General features: G+C 53.1%; 1 protein-coding gene across 3 annotated transcripts in view; it reads left to right on the top strand.

Annotated features, from left to right (window-relative positions):
- The window catches only part of RPH3A (rabphilin 3A), a 78,916-nt gene that overhangs the window by 40,990 nt on the left and 10,588 nt on the right, over nucleotides 1-27,338 (top strand). For all 3 annotated transcript variants that reach the window (XM_075534386.1, XM_075534385.1, XM_075534384.1), the window contains 12 exons: nucleotides 28-157; nucleotides 1,451-1,537; nucleotides 4,622-4,787; nucleotides 7,096-7,134; nucleotides 7,234-7,386; nucleotides 9,418-9,504; nucleotides 11,417-11,479; nucleotides 12,746-12,979; nucleotides 17,768-17,847; nucleotides 18,849-18,923; nucleotides 22,499-22,608; nucleotides 27,212-27,338. In XM_075534386.1, coding sequence (XP_075390501.1) covers nucleotides 28-157; nucleotides 1,451-1,537; nucleotides 4,622-4,787; nucleotides 7,096-7,134; nucleotides 7,234-7,386; nucleotides 9,418-9,504; nucleotides 11,417-11,479; nucleotides 12,746-12,979; nucleotides 17,768-17,847; nucleotides 18,849-18,923; nucleotides 22,499-22,608; nucleotides 27,212-27,338 — 1,351 coding nt within the window. The remainder of the gene's footprint in view (nucleotides 1-27; nucleotides 158-1,450; nucleotides 1,538-4,621; nucleotides 4,788-7,095; nucleotides 7,135-7,233; nucleotides 7,387-9,417; nucleotides 9,505-11,416; nucleotides 11,480-12,745; nucleotides 12,980-17,767; nucleotides 17,848-18,848; nucleotides 18,924-22,498; nucleotides 22,609-27,211) is intronic.

Raw genomic sequence — 27,338 nt, 5'->3', positions numbered from 1 at the left:
TCCTTATCACCCTGTCTCTGCTTCCAGGCGCCTGGTAGACCGCCTGGAGACCATGAGGAAGAATGTGGCTGGGGATGGGGTGAACCGCTGCATCCTGTGCGGAGAACAGCTGGGGATGCTCGGCTCGGCCTGTGTCGTGTGCGAGGACTGTAAAAAGGTACGGGTGCATCCCCCCTCCTTATCCCCTCCTCTCAGTGCCTGCAGCGGGCTCGGGGTCCGATCTTGAGTCTTGGGGGCGGGGGAGTCCTACGTCTTGGGAAATGGAGCGAGGATTCTGGGCACAGTTGGCAGAATTCGATTCCTTCCAGAAGGCGCCCACGCCCGGCTGTCCTCAAAGGTAACCCAGATGCTTGATTTTCTTCCCGGAAGTCGCTCAGCCGCGTGCCCCCATAGACCCTATAGTCTATCCAGGATGAACTTGCCCATGAGCTAAAGTAGGCCATGAGCTACACGTATCCTGGCTGTGGTCAGCAAGTTCTGCGTCAGCCTAAATCATACTCTGCGTATGTGTATACACACGTGTGTGTGTGTGTGTGTGTGTGTGTGTGTGTGTGTGTGTGTGTGTGTGTGCTGGGATGGGGTTACCCCATGTCCCTTTCCCTTCGGGCACAGTATAGGAGACTTAGAAACCCCTTCTCCAACCAAATGAGAATCATGGTGCCTGGAGAGCGCCTGTTCTGGAAGGGGGCGCTCTCTAAGCTCTCTGGCCCACCCCACCTCCCACCTGTCCTTGAATTGCCTTCTCATGACAATGCCAGGGAAGGACTAACAGCCCTTAGGTCTGCTGAATTTCCAGAGGGAGAGTTCAAGGGACCCACCCAGCTGGAGACCTCCGTAACCCCACTGGGCATTTCTGGTTGGGCGTCCCGTTTAGCACTGAGCATCGAATCCTGGGGGGAGTTGATCTGTTCTAGAAAACAGATCCCTTGCGAAATAGTGAGAACGGTGCCTGACCCAGTGGAGTTTCCTGTTTGCTCAACTGCCTCAACTCCACGTCTTGTCCTTGGAGAGATGAACTTCTCGTAGTTGATGCTGCCCCAGCCCCTTTCTGCTGAGAAAGAAGGCGTCCGTTATGAAACATTCTCATACCGGCAGTGTCTCACGTGTGGCCGCTGAACACTCAGACCCCCCCATGGGGACTCTTGGTGAATGTCTTCTCCCAGTTGCTTGGGAATGGTTCAAGTTCTTGTTATTGGAAATCAAGACCCAAATGGGAATGTTGACGATGTGGTTGGGTGTGGGGATGGCAGGGGGGAAGGATATCCGAGTAGAGCTTTATGCTAACTCTCCAGGCTCAGAGGAAGAAAGGCGGGCGAGGCAGAGGTGAAAACTCTAGCTCTTTCCACCCACCACAGGGGACTCGGGCTCCACTGCCACCCTCCCCAGCCTCTGCCCCCCGTTCAGACAGAGTGTGGCTCAGAGCCTGCACTGGGCTGTGCTTTCTCCGCAGAACGTCTGTACCAAGTGTGGAGTGGAGACCTCCCACAACCGCCCGCATCCGGTTTGGCTCTGCAAAATCTGCATCGAGCAAAGAGAGGTAGGTAGCCTGGGCCCGCCTCACTCAGGTAGGTCCAACACCAGCCCCCAGAACGCAGGCAATGAGGTGGCAGCTGGGGACTGGAGACCTAAAGGGCTGGTGGGAAGGGAGCCAGGTACCAGTCAAGACACCCCGGGAGCGTACCAGTGAATTTCTCCTCTCCTCCCCGCTTTTGAGAATGTCCACCTCCTTCTCTCCCTCCCATCTTCTGTTCTTCCAGACTCCAGTCTTCCCTCTCCCCCATTTCCCAGCTCGTCCTCTGCCACCCTCGTTCTCTTGGCCTGTCCCCGGACTCCACGTCCAGTCTGTTCCTTTGTCTTCTTTTGGCTTTTGTTCACGCTCTCATCTGGCTCTTGTCGCCCGCTCCCCCTGGCCTCTAACGCATCCCCCTCTCTCTTCACACCCCTTTCTCTGCATGAGCCTTGTCTTCATTTGGTACGTTTCTCTCTCTCCCAGAATCATTTTCTCTCCCAGTCCTGAAATGTCACTGTTTCTGACCCACTTTATCCCAATGAAGTCCTTTGGAAGGACACCTGCGGTGGGATGATCTGCAAATCTTAGGGTGGGTGGTTTGAACCCACCAGCTGCTTGATGGGAGGAAGATGAGGTTGTTGGCTTCTGTAAAGATTCTAGCCTTGGAAACCCTAGATTCTGTCTGGAGCAGTGGTTCGCCACCTCCCTAATGCTGCGACCCTTTCACAGTTCCTCACGTGGTGGTGACCCCCCAACCATAACATGATTTTCCTAGCTATTCATTGCTGTTATTTTGCTACTCTTATGAATCGGGCGACCCCTGTGAAAGGGTTGTTTGACATCCCCCCTCCAAAGGGGTCGCGACCCACAGGTTGAGAACCACCAGTCTGTAGGGTCACTTAAGAGTCCAAATCAATTGAACAGCCATGAGACTGGGTGTTGTTGTTGTTGATGATGATGATGAAACCCTTTGTCCTCCCCTTTTTCTCACCAATCACCCCTAGCATCACTTCCTACCTTTGAGACTGTGTCCCAAGGATACAGTTCATATCTGTCCATGGGCTCACTCCCATAGAGCAATCAAGAGGAGCTTAATAAACTTTCTGTTCACAGAAGGTTATGGGAATCAGCAGGCTGGTCCCCTCTGGCAAGGAGCTGCCAGAAATTCAGTCCAGGTTCAGAAGAGGCTGTGGCATGAGAGATGGCACTGGGGACATCTGATAGCTGGTGGCTGAGAGCAGAGAACTCCAGAAGCAGCTTCCTTTGTGTCTTGTTGACGACACCAAGGCGTTTCACAACGTGGATCATGGAGCAAACCATGCATGACATTGGGGAGGTTGGAAACTCCCGGAACACTTCCTTGTGCTCTTGTGGAAACTTGTGTCTGGATCAGGAGGCGGTTATGTGAACAGAACGAGGGAATCGTGTGTGGTTTAAAATCAGGAAAGGCCTGCCTCCAGGTTCTCTCCTTTCACCATCGCCATTCAGTGTGTGTGCCGAGCACATCATCCGAGACGCTGAAGTCTCTGAAGAAGAACTTGGCGTCAGGATTGGAGGAAGACTCGTGGGCAATCTGCAGATGGTGCCCTGTCTTGGCTCGCTGACAGTGAGGAGGACTTGACTCACTTGCTGATGAAGATCAAGGACGTCCAGCCTTCGGTAGGGATTGCAACCAGGTAAACAAAACCCAAAGTCTCACAACTGGGCCAATGGGCAGCATTAGGATCAGTGGATAAGAAGATAGAAGCTGTCGGTTGTTTTCGTGTTATGTGGATTCACAACCAGTGCTCATGGAAACAGCTGTCCAAAAGTGGAACGGTGTATTGCATTGGGCAAATCTGCCGCCCGAGACCTGTCGAAAGTGTTGAAGAGAAAAGGTGTCCCTTTGAAGGCTGAGATGCACCACAGTATTGGACGCATGTGGAAGTTGGCCAATGGGTAAGGAAGGCCACAGACAAATTGATGCGTTTGAATGATGAACGTGGTAAAGAGTATTAAAAGTACCGTGGACAGACAGAAGAACAAGCAAATCCATCTTGGAAGAAGTACAGCCAGAACGTCATTAGAAACGAGATGGGCAGGCTTCGTGCATCTCACATACTTTGGACCTGTTGTCAGGGGGGAGGGGTCCCTGGAAGAGGACAGCACACGGGTAAAGTGGAGAGGCAGCAGAAACAAGGAAGACCCTCAACAGGACGGACGGACCCAGTGGCTGCAGCACTGGGTTCAAACATGACAGTTGTGGTGTGGCGCAGGACCAGGCAGCGTGTCTTTCTGTTATCCGCAGGATCGCTATGAGTTGGAACCCATTCAAGGGCACCTGACAACAACCAGGGAATCCTTAAGGAATGATGGAATACCCGGGAACAGCAGCAGCAGGAGGGTTGGTAGATTCCTTGGAATGCAGTTGGGAGCCAGGGGGATAGATACCTTGACCTCACTCTCCACCTGTCTTCCAGTCTCCTACTGCCACCTCCCTTGACCACATCCACCTGACCTCTAAAGGTGGAGGAAGCCCACAAACTGGAGTTCAGACTGATCAACCTCCTGGAGTCCAGCCCAAGGTGGGCAGGGAGGGAGAGCTGATTTGAAGGGGCCATAGAAGAGGCCCGGCAAACTGTCTTTGGTGGACCACTAACCTGCAGGGCAGACACGGACTCCAGAGGCCTTAGGGGAAGTTGTGGGTGGATGGTGCTCTTCAGAGCAACCAGCACAGCAGCCAGGACAGGACACCTGAGCATTGGAGGTGGAGGTCTTGATGTCTAGTTCTTGTTCTTCTACCCATTAGCTGTGTCCCATGGACCAGCCCCTAATTCTCTGACTTCCAACTTTCTCCACCAGGAAAGGGAGCCTATTCAGATCTCTCTCTTGATTTCTTAGTTTGTTTCATATGTGCAGTTCAAGGGCATCCATCGTGGCCGTCATGTTGGGCAACTGTCACCATTGAGACATTTCTCATTCCGTTCCATTGTATTTTCAGGGCTGTTGTGTATCATTGAGTATGGGCTGGGAAAGGCTGTGTGGCGGAGAGCATACCAGGATGCAGAGGGCAGTCAAATATCCCCACCGTTACTTGAGTGCCCCGTCTCCTTCTCCTACCTCTCCCCTCAGGTATGGAAGCGTTCTGGAGCATGGTTCTTCAAGGGCTTCCCCAAACAAGTCCTCCCGCAGCCCATGCCGATCAAGAAGGCCAAACCCCAGCAACCTGCTGGCGAACCTGTGGCCCCTGAGCCTTCAGCCCCTGAGCCCAAGCACCCAGCCCGGGCTCCAGCTCCAGGTAAGACAGTACAGCTTCTCAGCTGAGCCCAACGACAGGTCTGGGCTAACCAGTCCACCTGCAGAGTGCCCTCACCTTGTGTCTGTGTTTCTACCCAGTTAATGGGCATAGCCTCTCAACTTGACCTAGGACGTCACTGCTTCCTGGACAGCTCACCCTGAGCCCTTCCCAGGAAGGTGATGCAGGGGACATTCCAGCAATACCAGGCTGCCAACAGCCTTTGTTTCCCTCCCTGGAGAAAGAACTGAAAAGGGAATGACATTAAGACGGAGAGAGGCTTTCCCTCCTGTTATACCCAGGAACCTAGGGGTTCCTGGGGGGTTGCCACAAAGGCCTTCCTGGCCCCAAGTATTTCTTCAGTCATCTACCAGCATGCCTGAAATCGGACTAGGTAAAGGTAAAAGATGAACAAAGAGGAAATGAGTACACAGATACTACCGTGGCTGTTATGTTACCATTCTTTTTTTTTAAACCATTTATTAGGGGCTCATACAACTCTTATCACCATCCATACATATACATACATCAATTGTATAAAGCACATCCATACATTCCCTGCCCCAATCATTCTCAAAGCATTTGCTCTCCACTTAAGCCCTTTGCATCAGGTCCTCTTTTTTTTCCCCTCCCTCCCCTTTCCCCCCTCCCTCATGTGCCCTTGTTAATTTATACATCGTTATTTTGTCATATCTTGCCCTATCCGGAGTCTCCCTTCCCCCCCTTCTCCGCCGTCCCTCCCCAGGGAGGAGGTCACCGTGTTTCCATTCTTATCCAAGGAGTGCTATTCATTCTTACATTGATGACGGAAAGGGAACAGCTAATGGATCTCATAATCAGGCAGCCGCAGGAAGACTATATTTTCATTGGATGTGACCTCAAGGACCAACCGGAAGTTAATCATGTCATTGAACACTAAGCAGTCAGCTCGGGCCTGGAGGATCATTTCAGGAGTGTGATGCAGACTGTGCGTCGGAAAGATTATCGTTGAAGGTCTCAAAGATTGAAATGCCCGAGATGGTACCCAACACAGTGCCTGGCACTCAATAGGCAGTCAACGCAGGCTTTGTTATTATCAGCAAGGCGTGAGAAGACATAGGCAATGTGTACCTTGCCGAGAGCAACCAAATTGAGCAACCAGACTCCGCTCAACTTCCACTCCTAGAGCATCCTTGGCCCTGGTGAAGCATGTCTCCCGCTAGGCTGAGACGGCCATGTAACTGTCTAACTCTCCAGAGCTTGGGCATCTTAGGCGGGGCTTTCTCAACTCTCTATGTTCACAAGTGTTTGTATGTACGCAAAGTCAATCACAGGAAAGGAAGCACAGGAGCTACATCGAGGAGCAGTTGGGAGGGGACTTTTTTTAATATCAAAAAATGGTCCTGGGTGCCCGGCTATCAAAATATATAGAATCTGGGGTTGTATAGGCTGGAAGATAAACAAGGAGCCATCTAACTGAGAAACAACAAAGCCCACATGGAAGAAGTGCACCAGCCTGTGAGATCACAAGGCATCAAAGGGATCAAGTATCAGGCATCAAAGAATAACAACAACAACAAAAAATCACAGCATTGTGAATGAGGGGGAGTGCAGAGTGGGGACCCAGGGTCCATCTGTGGGCAATTGGACATTCCCTTGCAGAAGGGCTGTGGGGAGGAGACGAGCCAGTCAGAGTGCAGAGTAGCAACGATGAAACATACAACTTTTCTCTAGTTCCTAAATGCTTCCCCCACACCCCATTATCATGAACCCAATTCTACCTTACAAAGCTGGCTAGACCAGAGGATGTACTCTGGTACAGATAGGAACTGGAAATGCAGGAAATCCAGAATGGATGATCCCTTCAGGTCCTATGGTGAGAGTGGCGATACCGGGAGGGTGGAGGGAGGGTGACAGAGAAAGGGGAACAGATTACAGGGATCTACATATAGACTCCTCCCTGGAGGACAGACAGCGGAGAAGTAGGTGAAGGGAGACGTTGGATAGTGTAAGATATGACAAGATAATAATAATTTATAAATTATCAAGGGTTCATGAGGGAGGGGGAGGAGGGAAGGAGGGGGAAAATGAGCCGATACCAAGGGCTCAAGTAGAAAGCAAATGTTTTGAGAATGATGATGGCAGCATACGTACAAATGTACTTGACACAATGGATGGATGGATGGATTGTGATAAGAGTTGTATGAGCTCCCAATAAAATGATTTAAAAAAAACAATGGTCCTGGAAGTGGCGGATGGGCCCCTCTGTGGGTCTCTTGAGAAACAGCTCCCTGACACCAGAAACCCATGGCCCCCTTTATCCTCTCTCCAGATGACCCTGAAGGCAGGAGAGGCCCAGGCCAGAAGGCAGGTGGGTTCTGCTGACTCTACCTTCCGCTTTGGGGCAGGATCCTTGGAGCCTCCTCCCTCCCATCCCTTTGTCCCACTCAACTCATGCTTCTCCTTCCAGGACCCGACGCAGGCCCCTCCCCTGGCCGGGGAAGCCATGGACCTCCCGTACGCAGGGCCTCTGAGGTCCGAATGAGCTCAGCCGGCAGAGATGCGGACAGCTGGGACCATAGGCACGGCGGGACGGCCGGCGACCCGAGCCAGAGCCCAGGAGGTGAGAGAGGTGGGCAAATCCAGGCAGGCCTCCTGGAGGAGGAGAACCAGAAGGAGGTTGTTGTTTGTTTGTTTAATCGTTCCGCATTTATTGAGAACTTCCTATGTGCCGTGTTGCATCCAGATGCTGATTCTAGTCCATGGTAGCGGAGAAGCAGGATTCAGTGACAATTCTGACACCCCATGGTTCTTGCCCGGTGTGAGGAAAACACATGGCCTCCTTGCCCTTTTTCCCAGAAGTCTCTCGGGGGTGGGGTGGGAAGGGAGTGGAGGAAGAGGGGGACTACTCTTCGGCTGTGAGAAAAGCAAGGATGAGCTACTCTCCGATCCAACTAAGTGCTCGCTCCCTTCGCAAGGGCCCTCTGGGGTCCTGCAGACAGAGTGGACCGGGGTAGCCAGGGTGTCCCCCTTGAGGGCTGTGTCGCTGGGTGCCCCGCCACTCTGGCTTCTCATCCGGTGGATTTATTTGGCAAGAGTGCCCACTGGTGGGAGTCCCTGATTTCTGGACCATATTTAGGAGACGGGAGCTCCTAAATCTTGGCGCTCCACCCATTCCACCTGGGACTGAGCGAGCGGCTTCTCTGAGTTCCCAGAGCACCGGCCTGCAGCCCTAACACAGCATGCGTCCCGCTGGACACACAGGACAGCCTGACCCTCTCTTCCTGCTCGCCCCATTCATCCACCGCGTCTCCAGACACTCACTGAGGGCCTTCCCTAGTTTTAGCAATTTCTCCCCACTTCCAATCATACGTTTCCAGGTTGGTTACAGGTTCTTGAAAGTTGAGAGTCGCCCTCCCATCGCCCTCCGCTCGGCTCTCTGGGGCAGAGACTCTTGTGATCACCCTCGTTTGATAGACGAGGCATGCTGGGTGCTGGCTAGGGGGCTCTGAGTCCCAGCGGCCCTACGGGACACCATCCACTGCTCCATGGGCTTCTCTTGCCTGCAAACTTGACCAAAGCAGATGGCTGGGTTTTTCTCCCACAGAGCTGGGTTTGAACCATCAACCTTTTGGTTAGCAACCAAACACCAGTTGTGTCACCAGGGTGCCTTCGACAGCACACCTGCCACCCTCACCACTGCCATCAAGTCAATTCCAACTCACAGTGATCCCACTGGACAGCGTAGAACGGCGACTCTTGAGGTTTCGGAGACTGTCGATCATGACAGGCATCAACTGCCTCATCTTGCTCCCGGGGAGCAAGCAGTTGGTGGGTTTGAACTGCTGACCTGGTGGTTGGCAGCTCACTGTGTAATCCCCTACATCACCGGAGAAGTAATCACCGTACCAAACTCACTGCCACCCAGTCAATTCTGACTCATAGTGACCCTACAGCATGGGCCAGAACGGCCCCTGAGGGTTTCCAAGTCTGTGTAAATCTTGAAGAGAGCGGGAAGCCTCATCTTTCCCCCAGCAGAGCAACTGGTGGCTTTGAACTGCTGACCTTTCAGTTAGCAGCCCAACACGTAACCACTACACCACCAGGACTTATCGAACCCAGATCATCCATATCCCAAATCTACCCCTCTGCTGGTTGGCTGTCATCCCCACTGGAGAGGCTGGGAGCTGGGGAAGGCAACAGATTTCTGATCATACTCCCCCGGGGTGAATCCTACCACGGGAACCACGCAGAAGTCTCTGAGCAGAACTCTCACACTCCCTGAAACGGGGAACTCACTACCTGATGCCCATAGGCTCCAGCTCTCATTCACACCTGGCTCATGGAACAAGTGCTATAGACGCCCTACTGTGTGCCAGGTCTCATATGAAGGGCTGGCGCCAATGGCACTACTGTACGCTGCCACGTGGTAGAGGCGGGATTTCAAAGCCCGGGCTTTGAGTGTCGGGCCACTGTGCTCGGTCCAGGTGTTTTGAGTGCTGAGCAGAGAGCTTGTGGAGGGAAGCAACAAGGATGGGTTCCTGGGGCTGTGCCTGCAGTCGGTCCACTGCCTGTCGGATGGGCTCCACGCTCGTTTCTGCTTGGTTCTGTCTCCCTAAACCATAACGAGCTGTTTCATTTCCTTCTCCGCCAGGCTTAAGACGGGCCAATTCAGTCCAGGCCTCCAAGCCAGCTCCCACCTCCCTGCAGAGTCCAGCGCCGCCTCAGCACGGGCAGCCAGGTACCGTGGTTAAACCATGTATCATCTCATTTAACCCTCGCAGCGACTCTCTGGGGGTGGGTGTCATGAGATGCCGTGAGTTGGGATTGGCTCACAGCCACCACACAGCAAGGAGCCTCGCCCGGTCCTGTCCCCGCCTCTCGATGGTTCTGCCCATTGTTTCAACCCCTGCATCTCATAGAAGGTGCTCCTTGTGTTCCCTGACTCTCTACAACACATCATGTCCTTCTGCGGGGACCGGTTCCTTCTGATCACACGTCCAAAGTATGTGAGACCCAGTGTCGCCATCGGTGCTTCTAAGGAGCAGGCTGCCCACTCTTCCTCCACGCCCACCCTCATTTCACAGACAGGGCACGATGCCGTCGATTCACGGTGACCCAACTTGACAGGGAACTAGCTGATCAATTTCTGACTCACAGGGAGCCTAAGAAGTAAAGTTGGGGTGCATCAACCCTGTAAGGTTTTAGGGGGCAAATCTCCAGGTCTTTTCTCCCATGAACCTGCTGGTCTGGTTCTAAACTCCTCTCCCTCCCCACCCCCCAAGCACTCACTCCGTTGTGACTTCTGCACCTCCTGCCTTGTTACAGAACCCACTGGGCTTCCTAGAAAGCTGCCCCCAAACCCCAAAATCACTGCCCTCGAGCTGATGCCGACTCATAACGAGTCTATAGGAACAGCGTAGAGCTGCCCCCTGTGGGTTTCTGAGACTGTCACTCTTTACGGGGGTAGAAAGGCACTTCTCCAGGGGAGCAGCTGGTGGTTTGAACTGCTGACCTTGCAGTTAGTAGCCCAAGTCACAACCTCTATGCCGCCAGGGCTGTGGCCACCACTGAACCCCAAGCTCTGGTAAGAGCCTCCTGAGGACCCGTCCTCTGGGCTTGGGGCCTTGGAGGTATGGTCTAGCCTCCAAAATGCAAGAAGTGATACTAGCCAGAGTTTCACAGCCTGGCCCGTCCTCTCTGGAGGCCATGGGCACTGCGTCCTTCTGTAGCATTGATCTTCAGATTGGCTCACTTTACAAAATATCCCAGAAAGAAGTTGCTGGCCACAGCTCCCTCTCAAGGCAATGGAAAGACACTGGATTTTAATTGTTTTAAAAAAAGGAAATGTTCCCTGCGGGGTCCAATGAGGTGGAAGACAGGGTGAGCAGAAACACTGGTACCAACACGGCAAAGATCTAGGCCAGCACAGAGCGTGTATCCATCAGGCTGTGTGTAACCAGGAACGGTGCCTAATTTATGCACGCTTGTGACCTGCTTCTGAAAGAAACCCATATGAATGGCCCAGAGATGGCCGGCAGAGACAGAAGGCAGCCACAAAAAGAATGGAATGAGAAGAAGACATCTAACGAGACGCCAGGGACCCGGACCTGCTGAGTCCTAGGTTCCTACCCCCTCTTTGCTCCAAGAGGCCATCTGCAGAGGTGTCAGAGCCTGGTAGCATCCGCATGAGACTTGCCCCTTGAAGCGTGAGTACCGACAGGCTTTCTCCCTGTGGACCAGGATGCTCTCTCATCCCCATCCTGTGCTCTGGAGACTATAGTTGTGAAAAATCCAACTGGACCGGCAAAGACCCCTCAGCACAGATGGACCCAAACCCCAAGCAGGTGTCATCATCTGGTGCGTGAGCGGGGCTATGGAGCGTGCCGGCTTCCATGTGAGCGGCGTGGTTGATAAACAGGCTTGTGAGATGACCCTTCTCCAGCCCCTGTTCATCACAGAGGAGGATGAGGAGGTGCAGGAGCTCCCACCAAGGTCTTCCTGGCCCCCGAGTTCTCCACGGGGGCTGCCCTCCAGGCCCTGAGGACCTCTGCCCCTGGCCCCTGGCCCCAGGCACAAAGCGGGGAGCGTGGTGATCACCTGCTGCTGTCACTTCCTCTTTTCCAACCTTCTTTGTCTCTTTCTCTCCTCAGGACCCCCGGGAGGCAGCAGACCTGGGCCTGGGCCAGCAGCACGCTTTCCGGATCAGAGGCCAGGCAAGTGGTCTGTTTCTTCTTCCTGAGACATGGGTGACCTGCTGCCAGACTTCTCTCCCACTCATTCAAGAGAAAAGGAGCCCCCAGCCCTTGCCCCAGTCTCCACCCTGAATTCTACCCATGAGCTTGCAGGGCCCCTGGGATTCCCAAAAGGGATTTGATGCAAAATGCCCCTTCGTAGAACCCAGCCCAACTGGGGTCCTGTCCCAGCACCATCATTCTCCGGGAATGTGACCCTCAAGGAGTCCTGGTGGTGTAGTGGATCGTGCATTGGGCTGCTTACCACAGGTCAGCAGTTCAAAGCCACCAGTGGGAGGCAGATGAGGCTTTCCACTCCTCTAAAGCATTACTGTCTCAGAAACCCCCCGGGGGTAGTCCAACTCTGTCTCTAGGAGTCAGAGTGGTTTGATGGCAGTGAGTTTGTGTTTCGTTTTCTCGTCGTGACCCTGGGCAAGTCACACTGCTTCTCTGAGCCTCCGTTTCCTCGTCAGTAAATTGAGAATAACGCGAGGGCCTACATCACAGGCTGAAGGGAAGAGTTAGACTTGAGCACGTTGCCTGCACGGAGCTAATGTCTATGAACCATCATAAACCAGGGTGGTTGGCAGTGATCAAAACTACAATGAGCCCCATGGTTGGCAAAGCACCGGGCACACATCTAAGGGCTCTTGATCGGTTTTTGAAAAATAATGTTGTCATGTTGTTGTTAAGCCCCATCGAGTCAGTTCCACCCATCGTGACTCTGCATAACAGAACAAAACATTACCAGGCTCCGCATCAGCTTCATAGTGGCTCCTGTGCTTGAGCCCCATCTCCTGGGGGCCTTCTCCTTTGGGGGCTGCCCCTCTAGTATTGAGAAATAGCCATTGTGTGCCTGAAGGGACGATCGTTCCCATTTTACAGACGAGAAAACTGAGGCCGCTCCGAGATGTCAGGCCACAGAGTGGAGATTGAAACCCACACTGGCCTACGGCTCGTGGGGCTTGAACTAAATGAAGGTCCTAAGCTCCTGCCCCACAGGCCCTGGATCCTGTGTTTTAAAAGAGCCCCAGGGTGGCTTTGATGACAGCAGTGTTCTGAGAGCCGGTGAGGGACAGGGTGTGCCTGTGTGCAAACCGGATGTGGGCACCCTCCCACAGGGAGACGTGCTGTCTCTGCTGGCCACCTGGCACACAGTGAGGTGATGGTAGCTCGAGTGGACGAGCGCTGACAAACCCGTGGTTCAGTGGCCTCTCTCCTGCCCGCTCTCTCCCTGCTCCCCTGCAGAGGTGGCACCAAGCCAGCCTGGCTATCCAGGAGCCACGGCCACAGCCCGGGAAGAGAGAGCAGGGGCCACCGCAAGCTACCCAGCCATCGGAGCCAGGGAGGAGCGAGGGGGCCACCCACCCGGCCCCTATTCCCAAGCTGCTGCCCCGCCGCCTGCTGCAGCCCCCGCCCGCCAGCCCCCACCCCCGGAGGAGGAGGAGGAGGAAGCCAATAGCTACGACTCGGATGAAGCAAGTAGGAAGCACCTAACCGAGCCTTGGCGGGTACAGGGGGCCCCGGATCAGCCCAGTGATACAGGCACGCGCCCGTGCACCCCTAACAAGTGCACTGAGGGAGCCCCCTGGGGTGCAGGGGTACGTGCACAGGTGCTAACTGCCAGGCTGGTGATCTGAACCCCCCAGCAGCGGGAGAAAGGCCTGGTGATCTCGTCGAGATGATGGCCGGGGAGACCCACAGGGGCAGCCCCACTCTGTCCTGCAGGGTCGATAGGAGTCAGAATCTACTCAAGGTACCGTCTGGGTGATGAACCAATACATGGCACTAACTTCACAAACTATTGGCTTCCTGAAGAAGCTCTCCGGAGACAGACAGGGATTTCTACTCCCGTAAAGAGTTCCAGTCTCGGAAACCCACAGGCGCAGCCCATCCCGGTCCTATAGGGTCACCATGAGTCGGCATCCACTGGATGGCAGTGCGTTTGGTTTGGGGGCGATGAATGGGTCCTATTGTCTTTACAGGCTGGCGAAAAACTGACCGTGCTAGCAGGGGTCGAGCAGACAGTTCAGCGATGTTCAGTTCTCTCACGGGGCTCAAGTTCAACTCAGAACACCCATGGGACCCCAGAACCCCATCCCACCCCACCCCCGCGTTTCCACCCCTCTCAACCCTTTTCAGACTCTGATCCTCAGGAAGATCTTTGTCACCATGACCTTCGCATTGCTGGGCTTTTCTGTTTTCTTTTAATGATGAGTTAGGCGGGGCTTTGCATGTCAGATCATCATCAGCAATTTAAACGATTTATCAAACGCCCCAATGCCTTGCTCTGTCCGCCCCACCCCCTGCCTTCATTCCCTCTTGTAGAATCTTCTCTTCCCCTGCCCCGTGCCTAACACCTGTATGCCCTCTAGCCTCTTGCCTCCTGCTCCTCTCCCACTCCTGCACCTAGTAGCCATCAAAGTCTTCCTTTTTTAACATGAAAAACTTTTATGTTGATTTTTCTCCCCTTTTATAACAATAGTCTCCTATGATATTTGTTTTTGGGGTTCTTTTGTGATTGACTAGCTCCATTTAGCCAAGTCTATCCATATCACAGTTTCAACATCCTTCTTCAGAGCTGCGTAGTATTCCACCAGCTTCTCTGATGCTGTATGAGACGCTGCACTATATGAAGCAGTGTGTGGCATCAGGATCGGAGGAAGGCTTCTTAACAACCCGCATTGTGCCGGTGGCACAACCTTGCTTGCTGAAAGTGAGGAAGACTTGAAGCCCTGGCTGATGAAGATCCAGGATGGCAGTCTTCGGTGTAAGGAAGACCAAGATCCTCACACTGAACCAACAGGTCACATCATGCTAAGTGGAGACAAGGCTGAAGCTTCTAAGGCTTTTGTCTGATTTGGATCCACGATCAGTGCTCATGGAAGCAGCTGTGGCGAGATCAAAAGACACATTAGCATTTGGCAGATCTGCTGTGCAAGACCTCTTCGGGGCAAGGATGTTGCTTTGAGGACTGGGGCGTGCCTGAGTATTCTCCATCGCATCCTACACAGGTGCAAGTTAGATGTGGCAGAAGGAAGAGCCATCGAAGGACCCATGCGTTGGAATTGTGAGGCTGGGGGAGACTAGTGAGCGCCCCAGGGACTGCTGACAGGACCAACCCATCTGTGTCGGACGGCTTCTTCCAGAGTGCTCCGTACAGGCAAGGGTGGGGAGACTTGTCTTAGAGACTTTGGACGTGTTGTCAGGAGACGCCAATCCTGACGTCGGAGAAGGACATCGTGTTTGGTAAAGCGGGCGGGAGAGGGGAGAAAGGGGAAACCCTGCAGCACGATGGATTGACACCGTGGCTGCCTCAAGGGGCGCGGCACAGGCACAATTGTAACGATGGCACAGGATGGGGCGATGTTTCCTTCTGCTGTGCCTCGGGTCACTGTGGCTCAGAGTCAGCTCCATGGCACCCGGCAGCAGCACCTTGTGTATGGACCACACTTTATTTCTCCCGTCTTCCAGGTTGGGCGTTTAGACTGTTCCATCTTCTTGCTGTTGTGGACAGTTCTGTGATGAATAGGCGTGCGCCTGAGACTGTTCTGTCCGGGCTGTGGCTTCTTTAGGGTGTGTACCAACAAAGGGATCGGTGGGCCAGATGGTGTTTCTACTCCCAGTTGTCTGGGGGAGCACCACACCGCTGTCCTCAGAGGTTTTGTATCGTTTCTCAGTCCCACCAGTGGGGCGCGGGGTGGGCTCCAGTCTCTCCGCACCCTTTCTAGCCCGTGTCGTGTTCTCCTGGCTTTGAACGTGGCTGTCAAGGCCGGGGTGAGGTGGGATCTCATCGCCGTCTTGCGCTGCGCCTCACAGGGGGCTAGTGATCGCCAACATTTCTCCTTGTGCTTGTGGCCGCCGGGCTGTCTTCTCTGGTGAATTGCCTGTTCACGCCTGCTCCCATTTTCATGGGCTTGTTCACCCTCCTCTTGTGGTGGTGGTGCCCTCTTCCCAGGATCTTAAAGTTGATGGACACTTCTTCTTGCAGCCACTCCCTCAGTGTCTGAGCAAGCGCCCACACTGTCCCCTCCCGAGACCCAAGTCCCACTGTCCAGGAAGCAGCTACCCTGTCTGCCACACACATGCACATGCACAGCACACGTACCTGCTCATGCTCACATGTGCCTGTGCACACGCATCTGCCTCAGTGCCATCAAGTCGAAATGGAACACATATATGCAAAACACACACACACACACACACACACACACACACACACACACACACACTCACAGCCCAGCGGCACTTCTACGGTGTGTGCCTGGGAGCAGCAGGAGAGAGCTGGGAGCTCTGTGAGCTGGGGGGATGTGTGTGTCCAATATGCATTGCCAGGGCCTGGCCAGGTGGGGTCTCTGAGAGCTTCTGGTCAAGTGGGGAGGCTGGGCCCACACAGAAGAAATGGACCCAAGGCCAGTGCCCATGGCCCATGGTGCCACCCGTCCTCTTAGACTGTGTGAGGGCCAACTGAGCTTGAGAGAGAGAGAGAGAGAGAGAGAGAGAGAGAGAGAAAGAGAGAGAGAGAGAGAACTTGTCCCCTGGAGCTGGTGAGCCTTCACATTGCCAAGCACATTGGACAAGTCCAGTCCCGAGTGGTCAGCTGTCCCAAGGGAGACTGGTTGCTCAGACCCAGCCTGGTCTTTGGTCTGTGTCTGGCACTGAGAATCCTCTCATCCAGTCCCCATGACAACCTTGTGATCCCAAATCTTCCTGTTCCTACTCTGACAGGGACGTGTCCAAGTGCTGGTCACAGATTGGGAGAGGCAGTCGATCAGGGCAGATCTGGGAGCAGGGTCCAGTTGCACCCCTTGCCCCCCCTCCCACCTGCCCCCATGCTCTTCCCAGGAGCCGGGGTCTGAAGTCTCAGGGCAAGCCCTCCTGCTGGACCACCAGCTGGTCACTACCCCTTCCACTGGCCTTAGGTATACACTGGGCGCTGTTGGTAGCTAACTAGACTCATTAGCATGTGTAACAAGCCTATCTTCATGCTCAGCTCTGCACCCATCACTCCCTCGTTTCTGGACTTGAGACGTGTTAAGTGCATACCTACCAGGGCTCAGAAGTCCCTGCGTACCCTGCAAACAGTTAAGGTGCTCAGAGGCCAACCGAAAGATTGGAGGTTCAAGTCCTCCCCAGGGTGGCTCAGAAGAAAGACCTCTGAAAACCCAGCCACCGGACCACCCAGAGCCAGTCCGACCCTGATGCGGTGGTGGTGGTTAGCTGCCCTGGACGTGACTCAGACTCAGAGGAACCCCGTGTGCAACAGAGAAGAACTCCACAAGGTCCTGCACCTTCCTCACAATTGTTCCTAAGCTTGGGCCCATGGTCGCAGCCACTGCCTCTGCCCCTCCACGCGGTGCCTTCCGGCCAGAGGCACTCATCGGGTGGCACTGTCTCTGACAGTGTTCTGGGGCTCTTCAGGGGGTGTCAATTTCCTATTCCTTCTTCTCCATCTGCTCTTAGCCTGACCCTGCTGGTATTCACAACACCGGTGCCATAGTTTCCCCCGGCATCCGAGTACCACGCACCCAGCCCCCGCGATACCACCCACCGAGACAACACAGGGCCGGTTCTTTGATGGGTACCCACTGGATGGAACGCACTTGAAAGCCCTCAGTACTTCACTGGCTCCCTGGGCAGGTGCTTTGCTGTTGAAGAGTCCTGGCAACATCGTGGGTGACGCCTTGGGCTGTTAGGCCTGAGGTCAGCCATTTGAAACCACCAGCCGCTCCAAGGGAGAAAGATGAGGCTCTGTACGTCAGTCTCGGAAACCCACAGGAGCCACTCTACACTGCCCTCTGGGGTCACCCCGAGTTAGAATCACCTCAATGGCAGTGAGTGAGTGAGTGAAAAGGTGACGTTTAAGCTGAGCGTTGGGTAAGGAGAAGGTGCCAGCCATGTGAGGATCTAGAGGGAGAGCATTCCAGGCAGCGGGAACCACAAATAGGAAGGCTCCTTATCCCTTCAGAAATGCGAGACTTCCCTCCGCTCCTGCTGTGCACAGTGGGGACCCAGCGGTGATGCCCACAGCCCTTGCCCTGGCCTGCCTAGCGCTCTGAGGCTGGCAGGACAGGAAGTCGTGAACCAGGCAATTGCCCACCTGATCAAAGGTTCCAGGATGTGCAGATGACTCCAAAGAAGTGGGGTCTCCCAGGGTGGGGCGCCCCATGCCTTCCTCTCCTCCGGGAGGGGCCCACATAGCAAGTGCTCTGGGTATGTCTGCTGCCTGACTAAGAGAATGTTCTCTGGGTTCTCGCCTCCCCGCTCCAGCCACCCTGGGTGCCCTGGAGTTCAGCCTGCTCTACGACCAGGACAAGAGCTCCCTGCAGTGCACCATCATCAAGGCCAAGGTGGGTGACGGCCCAGCGGGGACCCCTTGGGCCGCCAGGCCTTTCCCATGATGCCTTTCCCGGGTCCAGTCTGTGACGGCGACGGTGATGAGAACTGGGCACAGATTTCCTCCGGGGGTCACGCCAGGGGCTTTTGCTTAACTGTGGCCACCTCCAGAAAGCCCAAGTAGCCAGGATCCCAGGGCAGAACCAGTACACACCCGTCCATATCTCCTGCGGAAACCGGGGAGATGCTGTTCAGGGCATTAAGATAGCCTGGCTGAAGCTGACAAGAAAGTCCCCATCTCATGCACACACTCACACGCATGCATGTACACACCCACACATGCATGCAGGCATGCACACATCCTGATAGCCTGCCTGGCTCCTTCTGCTGGTGCAGCCATCATGCATGTTGGTGCATGGAGGCTCTTGAAGGGGTAGGGAGACACCCATGGGGGGACAAATGCCTCTCTTTGTGGGGGCTTCAGTAACCAACCGGGACTCCCTGCTCAGGGCCTGGCCCACGTCAAAGAACAAGCAGGCACTCAGGAACCATAGGCCCTGGGTTAAAGCCCAGCTCTGCCGCTTCACTCCACTGTGTGACTAGGGTGGAGTGCCTCTGTACCTCTGGATGCTCAGCCTCTCCTCCTCCCAGACCCTTACTCTTCTGAGACTCCTCCCGCTCCTAGCAATATCAACCAAACCTCGATGGAGCACTTACCCCGTGCCTAAGACCCTGCAGAGATCTTGCAGCTGGATCTCACCCAGTGCCCCCTCATGAAGAAGGTAGTGTCCACATCCCCATTTGACTGGTGGGCCAACTGAGGTTTAGAGAGGTTAAGAAAACCACCTGGGGTCACACAGCTAGGAGGCAGCCAGCCAGACTCTGAACCCTGTCTGCCGGGTCCCTAGGCCACTTCCAGGCTATGTCTCGTCCTCTTTGCTTGGGATAGGCCAGGGCAGGCAGGATGGGTGCTGGCTGTGCCTGGGCCCTCTCTCCACTGCCTCCTCCTTTGCAGGGCCTGAAGCCCATGGACTCCAACGGGTTGGCGGATCCCTACGTGAAGCTGCATCTCCTGCCAGGAGCCAGCAAGGTACCTACCATCTGGTCTGAGCCTCTCGGCAGAAGGGGAACACGGGCCCAGCAGGGGACCAAGGACCTCACTGGCAGCCTCAAAGAGCCCCATGAACGCTTAGAGCAGTGGTTCTCAACCTTCCTACTGCCGTGACTCTTTCATACAGTTTCTCATGTGATGGTGACCCCCAACCATAAAATTATTTTCGTTGCTACTTCTTCACTATCATTTTGCTACTGTGATGAATCGGGCGACCCCTGTGAAAGGGTCATTCGAACCCCTAAAGGGTGGTGACCCATAGGTTGAGAACCGCTGCCTTACAGCCTCCCCGAGCATGCTAAGCCCTGGTGAGGGAGACAAGGTGGACCAGGGAACACATTCCCTCCAGGGACCAGGCTCTGTCCACTTTCTCAACTTGAAATTTGGCATACACAAGAGAAGCTGGTGCTTTGAGAGGCCCCTCACCTGCTCTAAACACCTGCACTGGCTCCCCAGTGCTGAGGACCTTCCATTTCTCTGAGAAAGTGTGCCCGGTGACCCCCAGCTCTCTCCCTTCCAGCAGCCCTACTGGCCCTTCCTCTACCTTAGGGAGGGAGCACAGGGCTCAGCTCCCTCTCAGTGGGTTGACCCACCGCCCAGAGCTCATGACCGGAAACAGAAGTGTGCCCATTTCATTGGTTCTCTGGGTGAAAGTTTTGTGCTCCGTTGTGTGCATTCGATATGTGGGTGTTGTTGGATGCCATCCGATCAGTTCTGTCTTGCAGAGACACCCCCCCCCCCCCGTGTTCAACAAGGAAGCACTGCCCACTGCCGCACCAGCCTCACAATTGTTCGCATGCTTGAGCCCATTTTTGCAGCCACCATGTCCATCCATCTCGTTGATGGTCTTGGTCACTGTGCATACCACTTTACCGAGCAGGTTGTCCTTCTCCAGGGACTGGTCTCTCCTGGTCACGTGTGTAAAGTACATGAAGCGAAGTCTCACCATTATCTCCTCAACGGAACGTTCTAGCTGTACTTCCCCCAAACAGCTTCTGTTGGTTCTTCTGAGAATCCATGGAATATCCAAAATCCCTCCCCAGCAGCGTAATTCAAATGCATGGATTCTGCTCCGGTCTTCCTTCTACTGTCCAGCTTCCATGCGCATGCGAGGCAATGCAAAAGACCAAGGCTCCGGGTCGGTGCACCTTTGGGCTCCACGTGACAGCTTTTCTTTTGAACACTTTCCAGAGGCCACTGGCAGCAGATTTCCCCAGTGCGATGCATCTTTGATTTCTGGGCTCTCGTGAGCATTGATTTGGATCCAAGGGAAATGAAATCATTGACAACTTCACTCTTTTCTCTGTTGATCCTGATGTTGTTTGTCGGTCCAGCTGTGAGGATTTTGTGTTTGTTTTGCACTGAGGTGGAACCCATCCTGGGGAATCCATGCCGAAGGCTGTCGTCTTTTATCTTAATCAGCAAGCGGCTCGCTTAAGACTGTGTCCTCTGCATATCGCAGGCGGATAACATGCCTTCTTTCAATCCTGACTGCACATTCTTCTTCATGGAAGCCAGGCTCTTGGATTATTTGCTCTGCATCCAGATTGAATATAGATGGTAAGAGGACACATCCCTGCCACACACCTTTCCAGGTCTGAAACCACGTGACATTCCCTTGTTCTCTTGGTAGGACTGCCTCCCGGTCCGTGTGCAGGTTCCACACGGGTGCGAGGAAGAGTTCTGGAATTCCCAGTCTTCCCAACGTAATCCATAGTTTGTTATGATCCACCCGGTTGAATACATTTGCGTAGTCAGTCAAACGCAAGCATAACGCCTTTCTGGCATTCTCTGCGGTCAGCCCAGATCCATCTGATGAGGTCATCAGTGATGTCCCTTGTTCTACATCCTCCTCTGCATCTGGCTTGAATTTCTGGCAGCTCCCCACTGATGTCCCGCTGCACCTGCTTTTGTTGTGCTTGACGTCTTCAGCAAAGACTGAATGACATACAATATGAATGATTTGGTTCGATGTTTACACCTTCCGTGAGGGCTCCTTCTTTGGCAGTGGGCCCAAAGACAGACCTCTGACAGCTGGTTGGCCAAGTAGCTGTCTTCCCAACCACTTGGCATGGAAGAGTGGGGGCCTCCAGCGCTGCAGGGCTTTGGTGGAACCTTCCAGCGGGTATCCTGTCAACACCCAGAGCCTTGCTTTTCACGAATGCCTGCAGTGCAGCTTGGACTTCTTCCTCCACTGTTATTGGTTCTTGATCAGAGGTTACCCGTTGGGATGGTTGGGCATTGACTGATTCTTTTTTGGCACTGGGACTCAGTATTCCTTCCCTCTTCTTGTTGATGCTTCTTGTGTCGTTCAATATGTTGCCCATACTCACCTACTGTCATCAATTTGATTCCAATTTATAGCAACCCGAATCTAGGGTTTCTGGGGCTGGGGCAGAGAGCCTTATCTTAGCTTCCTCCCTCTAACCGGCTGATGGGTTTGAACTGCTGACCATGCAGCTAGCAGTCCACCCCTCAGCCAACAGCACCACCAGGGCTCCACCCTCACCCCACCCCTGAAAAAAAACCCAACCTCGTTGCCATCGAGTCGATTCCGACTCATAGTGACCCCGGAGGACAGAGGCCACTGCCCCCATTGGGTTGATGAGACTTTCCAATGTTACAAGAGCAGACAGCCTCATCTTTCTCCTGGGTTTGAACCTCTGACCTCGTGGCTAGCAACTCACCAGGTAACCTGCTCCTCTCCCCGGAGAAGAGATGGAAACTTCTTTCCGCATGAAGCATTCCTAGCATGCTTCTCCCTGGGGAGTTTTCAAACTCCAGATCTTTGCATATTTCATCGTCATCCTCATTCTGTCTCTTGAGCGGCCCTTTCCGCTCTTTCTGTCCATCATCCTTCCCAACGAGGCCATTCCTTCCTGGCCTGTCTTTTTGATGACTTTTTGGACTCCGCACTTGGTTGGGACAGGTTGTACTTGGGCCCTGGGGACACGTTTTCACTTTCTTCGGCTTCATAGAAAACGCTCACGTCTGGTCCCTCCCAGAAGCAGCCCCTGGCGACACAGTGGGATGGGTGCGGGGAGGCGACAGCTGCCCCGCAGGACGAAGATGTAGCTGTTTGCCTCCTGAAAGATTCCACCGAGGAGATCCTGTTAGACAATCTGGCCGCATCCCCTCGAGGGGCTGCTGGCTGGCAGGATTGATGCATGAGCTGCGGGTTCGTGTCCGGGCTGCTCAGCTCTCAGACGTCAGGCCAAGTGGCTTTATGCTGATTCCAGGCCACCAGGGCTCTTGTGGTCTGCAAACAGTTCTTCTCACAAGAAGCTGTCTTGGATGTCTCCTCTTGATGTTCAGTTCCAGGACAGGAACCAGAGAGTGGAGGGGGCGGGGGAAAGGTCAGAGTTGAAGCTTATTCCGTTCCTCTGTAGCCTTCATCTGAGAGGTCCCTGTCCCTAGAAGATGCAGTTGCATCACCTGAGCCCCTGGACACTCCAGGGAAGCCAGTCCTGCCTCCTAACTCAGCCCAAAGGCCGGGCTCCCTGCCGGCACCCTGTTGACGCAGGCGTCTGTCTGTCCCTCTCTCTGGGCTGTAGTCCAACAAGCTGCGCACGAAAACCCTGCGGAACACGCGGAACCCCGTCTGGAATGAGACCCTCGTCTATCACGGCATCACTGAGGAAGACATGCAGCGGAAGACCCTCAGGTACCGGGCGGGGGGGAGGGGTACCGAGGGGATTTCGAGCCGCGAGAGGATCGTTCCATCCGATTTTTAACCGCTGCAGAATATTTCACAGAATGGATCCATCACAAATTTTTAAAAAATGTATAGTCTTGGTATCAAGTAATAGGAATACACAGAAAAGTGCACAATTTAACAAACACCCATGAGCCCAATATTCATTTTTAAAAGCCTTTTAAAACTCATCCTGTTCTGCTCAGGCTGCTTCAGCTCTGTATGGAAAGAAATCAAGCCCTATAGGTTCAAGTTGTAACTTCTCAGCCCTTGGCCCTTTCCTTCCCTCGCCAAGGCTGAATTCTATGGTTCCTGTGCCCGAGCATTCTTAGACTCCCCCTCAATAATTATGTATCTCAAAACAGGGATAAGATGCTTGTTTTCCATCGGCTCCCATTGGGCTCCCAGGTGCACAGTTTCTTCAGCCAGCTCCCCGGGAGATTCAGCTCCGTTTCTGCCTTCCTCTGCAGACGAGCACGTGGCAGCCCGTCGCTTTCACGCTTCCTGTGTTCATGTGACTATTTCCTCAGGACGGAAATCGAAGTGTTGCTCTGGGCCATAGGCTGTGTGGGCTGGTCTGCTCTGTGGTCCGTTTCCACCAGCCATGCCCACTGCTTCTCAGATGGACCGTACCAAGCGTGTCATCCACATCAGCGACAATATTGTTTTCGGTTTAAAAAAACATGGTTTCGGTGTGTGTCACCCACCCACTTGGAACAGGTCGCCTAACCTAAAATGGCCCGTCCTCTACGCAGTGAGATTCCATCCAGCAACCTACCAGAGGGACTGCTGTCTCTGTCTCTCCGCTGGATCCTCCCAGATGCAGAGTTGAAGATAAGAGTGCACTCTTGCTGGCGCTTCCCTTGAGCAGCGTTTGCTCCGCCCTTTGGTTTTCAGGCTCTTTGTCTTTGTGTCTAAGGTGTGTCTTGTACACGGCACATGGATTGTTCTGTTTGCTTATTTATTCTGCTCCTGTCTCTCGATGGATACATTTCATCCGCCCAGCGGATTATACCCGTCTGTAGATTACGTTCCGTGTCCTCATTGATCAGTATAAATCTATGGCTATCATTCTGCAGGGGGCGTGAGCGTGTGTTAGGGGCGGGGCTGCCGGTTTCTTTAGTCGACATCATTTTCTGTGCGGGGTTCATAGACCTTTCTTTCCTTCTTCGCTGCTATTGTTTTAAGGTTTACTAAACCTTATCGATTTTCCTCTTTCTTATTTGGGTGAAGTTTATTCAATTATTTGTTTGCTTATTTGAGATTTTCCTGTACTTTATTCCTTCCTTCCCAACTGGAAGACAGTGTATTCTGTTTTGAAATCGAGTTGGCTTCCTCTCCACTTGAAACTTCTGTAGGGACACGATTCCCTGTTTACTTGGTAACTGTCTTTGTTACGTATCGGTAACTCTGGCGCCCCATTTTCAGTCTTGTAGGTTTGGTTTAGCTTGGCCACTTGTATAGGTGGGTTGACTTCTGGGCGGGGGGTCATGTCTGTTCATCACGGGTTGTTGTCTGCTGTCATTGGTTCTCTGTCCAAGAGCTTCCCCTGTGTCTTTCTTGTACATTTCATCTGGTGTGTACAAATTCCTTTAGTTTTTTTTTGGTCTGGAGGTATCCTAATTCCACCAACATAGTTGAGGGGAAATTTGGCAGGCATGTGATTCTTCATTGGCTCTTCCCACCTCAACCCAATCCCTCGGTTTTATACATATCATCCTATTGCCCTCTTGCCTGCACAACATCTGCTGAGAAATCAGAACCCAGCACTATAGGTTCCCCCTTTTAGCTAGCGTGTTGACTCTCTGAGCTGCCCTCACGACTCTTTCCTTGTCTTTGGGTTTGGAAAGTTTGATTATGATATGTCTTGCCGATTTCCTTTTGCAATCCATCCTGTTTGGGTCCATTCATCTTCTGAATACCTCGCTTTCATCGTTCATGATATTAGAGGAGTCTTCTCCCAACAACTCTTCAAAAATGTTCTCTATGCTTTTGCTGTTTCTTCCTGTTCTGGAATTCCAGTCTCACTTGAGTTATTCCTTTTGATGGTGCCCCCCACATAATTTCTAGGCTCTCGTTAGGTTGTTTTTAAATGTTTATTGTTGTTGTTCCATTTCTGATTGTTCCACTAGCAGATTAATATTGAGAGATTTGTCTTCATCCATTCAACTCTGCCTGTGCTCTCTCAATACATTGGCCTTTTCTGAAATCTTAGCATTAATATTCTGATCTCTATTTGCTGCCTTTGTAAGATTTATGATTTTTTTTGTTTGTCAGTTTGTTCTTACAATGTTTCCTTGAATTCATCTAACGCCTGTGTGTGTGTGTGTGTGTGTGTGTGTGTGTGTGTGTGTGTGTGTCTTTCTTGCTCTTTCTCCCAATTCATTGAAGGAGTCTATATACCATTCTTTTGAGTTCCAATGCCTTTTCTTCCTAAGAAAGATCTCCTGCCTCTATTTTTTGGTAATTCGTTTGAGCCACTCTGTCTTGTTTCTTTGTGTGGATTTAGATCGGTGTCTCCTCGACATCATGGTGTTGTATTTGGATTATTTGCAGATTGGTGAGACCTTAGCCACTCATCAGCCAGTCTCTTGGTGGGTGTAATACAGAGGATGAGTGTGGGCACAGTTCTGTTTTATGTCCATAAGCACAGTTGAGAGCCGGTCTGGCTCATGTTTGGGGCTATTTTTAAATAATCAGGTGGTACAGGAATGGATAGTGACCTTGCCCGGTAGGTGTGGCATAGGAGGTACTGTGTGGCTGGGCTCAGAACATGGTTGCTTTTGCCTGTCTGGGACTAGAGGAGAAAGAGAGGGAGAGGGAGAGGGAAAGGGAGAGGGAGACGGAGAGAGAGAGAGAGAGAGAGAGAGAGAGAGAGAGAGAGAGAGAGAGAGAGAAACCAGAAGAGAAAAAAATAAAATTACAAGTTGAACAACGCAAGCAACAACAGCAAGAAAAAGGAATTTAATCAAACATAGCAAAAAGAGGAAAGAAAATACAAGGATAAGCAAAAGGAAGGAGAAAGAAAGAAATACAGTAAGGGAAACAAGGGCAGAGAAACAAAAGCGTACAGAAAGGAATACGTAAGAGAGAGCGAAAAAAGAGGAGAAAAGGGATAAACAGAAAAGAAACACAGAATAAAGCAAAGGGAAAAGGAAAGAGAGAAAGGATCAACAACACAATGGAAGAAAAAGAAATGAAAAAAAAGGCAAGCAGAAAATTGGGGCAGGAGCAGGACCCAGATAGGAGCAAACAGTGGAGGGCTGGGTACCCCCATATGGGCCGACACCCTCTACCAGCCAAGATGCTAATTGGTGGAGGAGAGAGGAGATTGGGAAAGCGGTGTTCCCGCTGATCCAGCTGTCCTCTGGGGTCAGGGATCTGATCTGGAAGCAGTTCTCACAGGCTCAGATGGTGACCAAGGTCAGAGCATTGTGCTCACAAAGGCGCTCGGTCCCAGAGGGCCGCTGGCAGCATGCATGTGGTCATGCAAGGAAGTTTTGCGCCTCCAGGGTGTCCTGCGACAGGCTGCATGTCCAGCACTGTGCTTTCTGCCCTCCTGATGAGACACAGCTCACACACATCACACCACCAGGAATCAATTCACGGGGACATGGCTCTAAGTTCAGATGGTGGAGGTGGGAGGAGGTGATAGCCGGCCGATGGATGGGTGAGGGTATGGGCTGACCACTCCTCTGGTCACCAGGAGATTATGGGGACCAAAGGACCATCCCATCTTTCCCATTGCCGGCCACCAGTGTGGACGCTCGTGCAGGTTCTGAGCACCACATCAGGCCTGCCGACAATCCACCCCTGTGTCTCCTCTCTGGCCGCCGTGGTTCAGCTTCTTCTCCTAGTCAACATTACACCCTCTTGTCTGTCCTTTCCTCCAAAGCCAGGGCTCCGGGATTATTATCATCCACGTCTGCTTCATCGGATCTCTTGTCTTGTGTCCTTGTGGTAGAGGGTCTGGGGAGCAGTCCCAAACATAATGCTGAATGCAAGTTGCCAAACATAAAACAGCACATGCTTGTGCTCCCAATGCTTAGGCAGAGCAAAAACAAAGCAAAGGGGAGTCATGACAGTGATTGTATTGCTGGAAGAGGTGGCAAGGGCGCCACAATAGAGTCTTCTGAAGAAGGCTGGGATGGTCAATATATTGATCTGAATGGTGGGCCTGTGGGAGTAAACTCATACAATTTTCAGATAAACCAGACTGTGTGCACTTGACCACATGTAAGTCATATCAAAGCCTTTACTGTCAAGTACATTCCAACTCATAATGACGGTCTAGGATAGAGTCAAACTGCCCCAAGGGGGGTGTTCCAGGGCTGTCCGCTTTATTAAAGAAGGCAGCCACGACTTCCCCCCGCAGTGGACTCCCACTGCTGACCTGTCTCTTCATAGCTCACCAAATAGTCCCTGTGTCACAGGGCTCCTTCCTGTACTGGCTCAGAGCTCCATAAATAATCAGTGACAGGCACCCTGCATCAAACACAGCCCCCTCCCCCCACACACAGCAAGCGAGCTCAGTATTTGCCCCTCTTTCTTGTGCCCTTTCCGGGAACCACAGGATCTCCGTCTGCGACGAGGACAAATTTGGCCACAATGAGTTTATTGGTGAGACCAGATTCTCTCTCAAGAAGCTGAAGCCCAACCAGAGGAAGAACTTCAACATCTGCCTGGAGCGGGTCATCCCA

Source organism: Tenrec ecaudatus, chromosome 16, assembly GCF_050624435.1.
Source record: "Tenrec ecaudatus isolate mTenEca1 chromosome 16, mTenEca1.hap1, whole genome shotgun sequence".
Classification (NCBI taxonomy): domain Eukaryota; kingdom Metazoa; phylum Chordata; class Mammalia; order Afrosoricida; family Tenrecidae; genus Tenrec; species Tenrec ecaudatus.
This window is presented reverse-complemented; position numbering and strand designations above follow the sequence as displayed.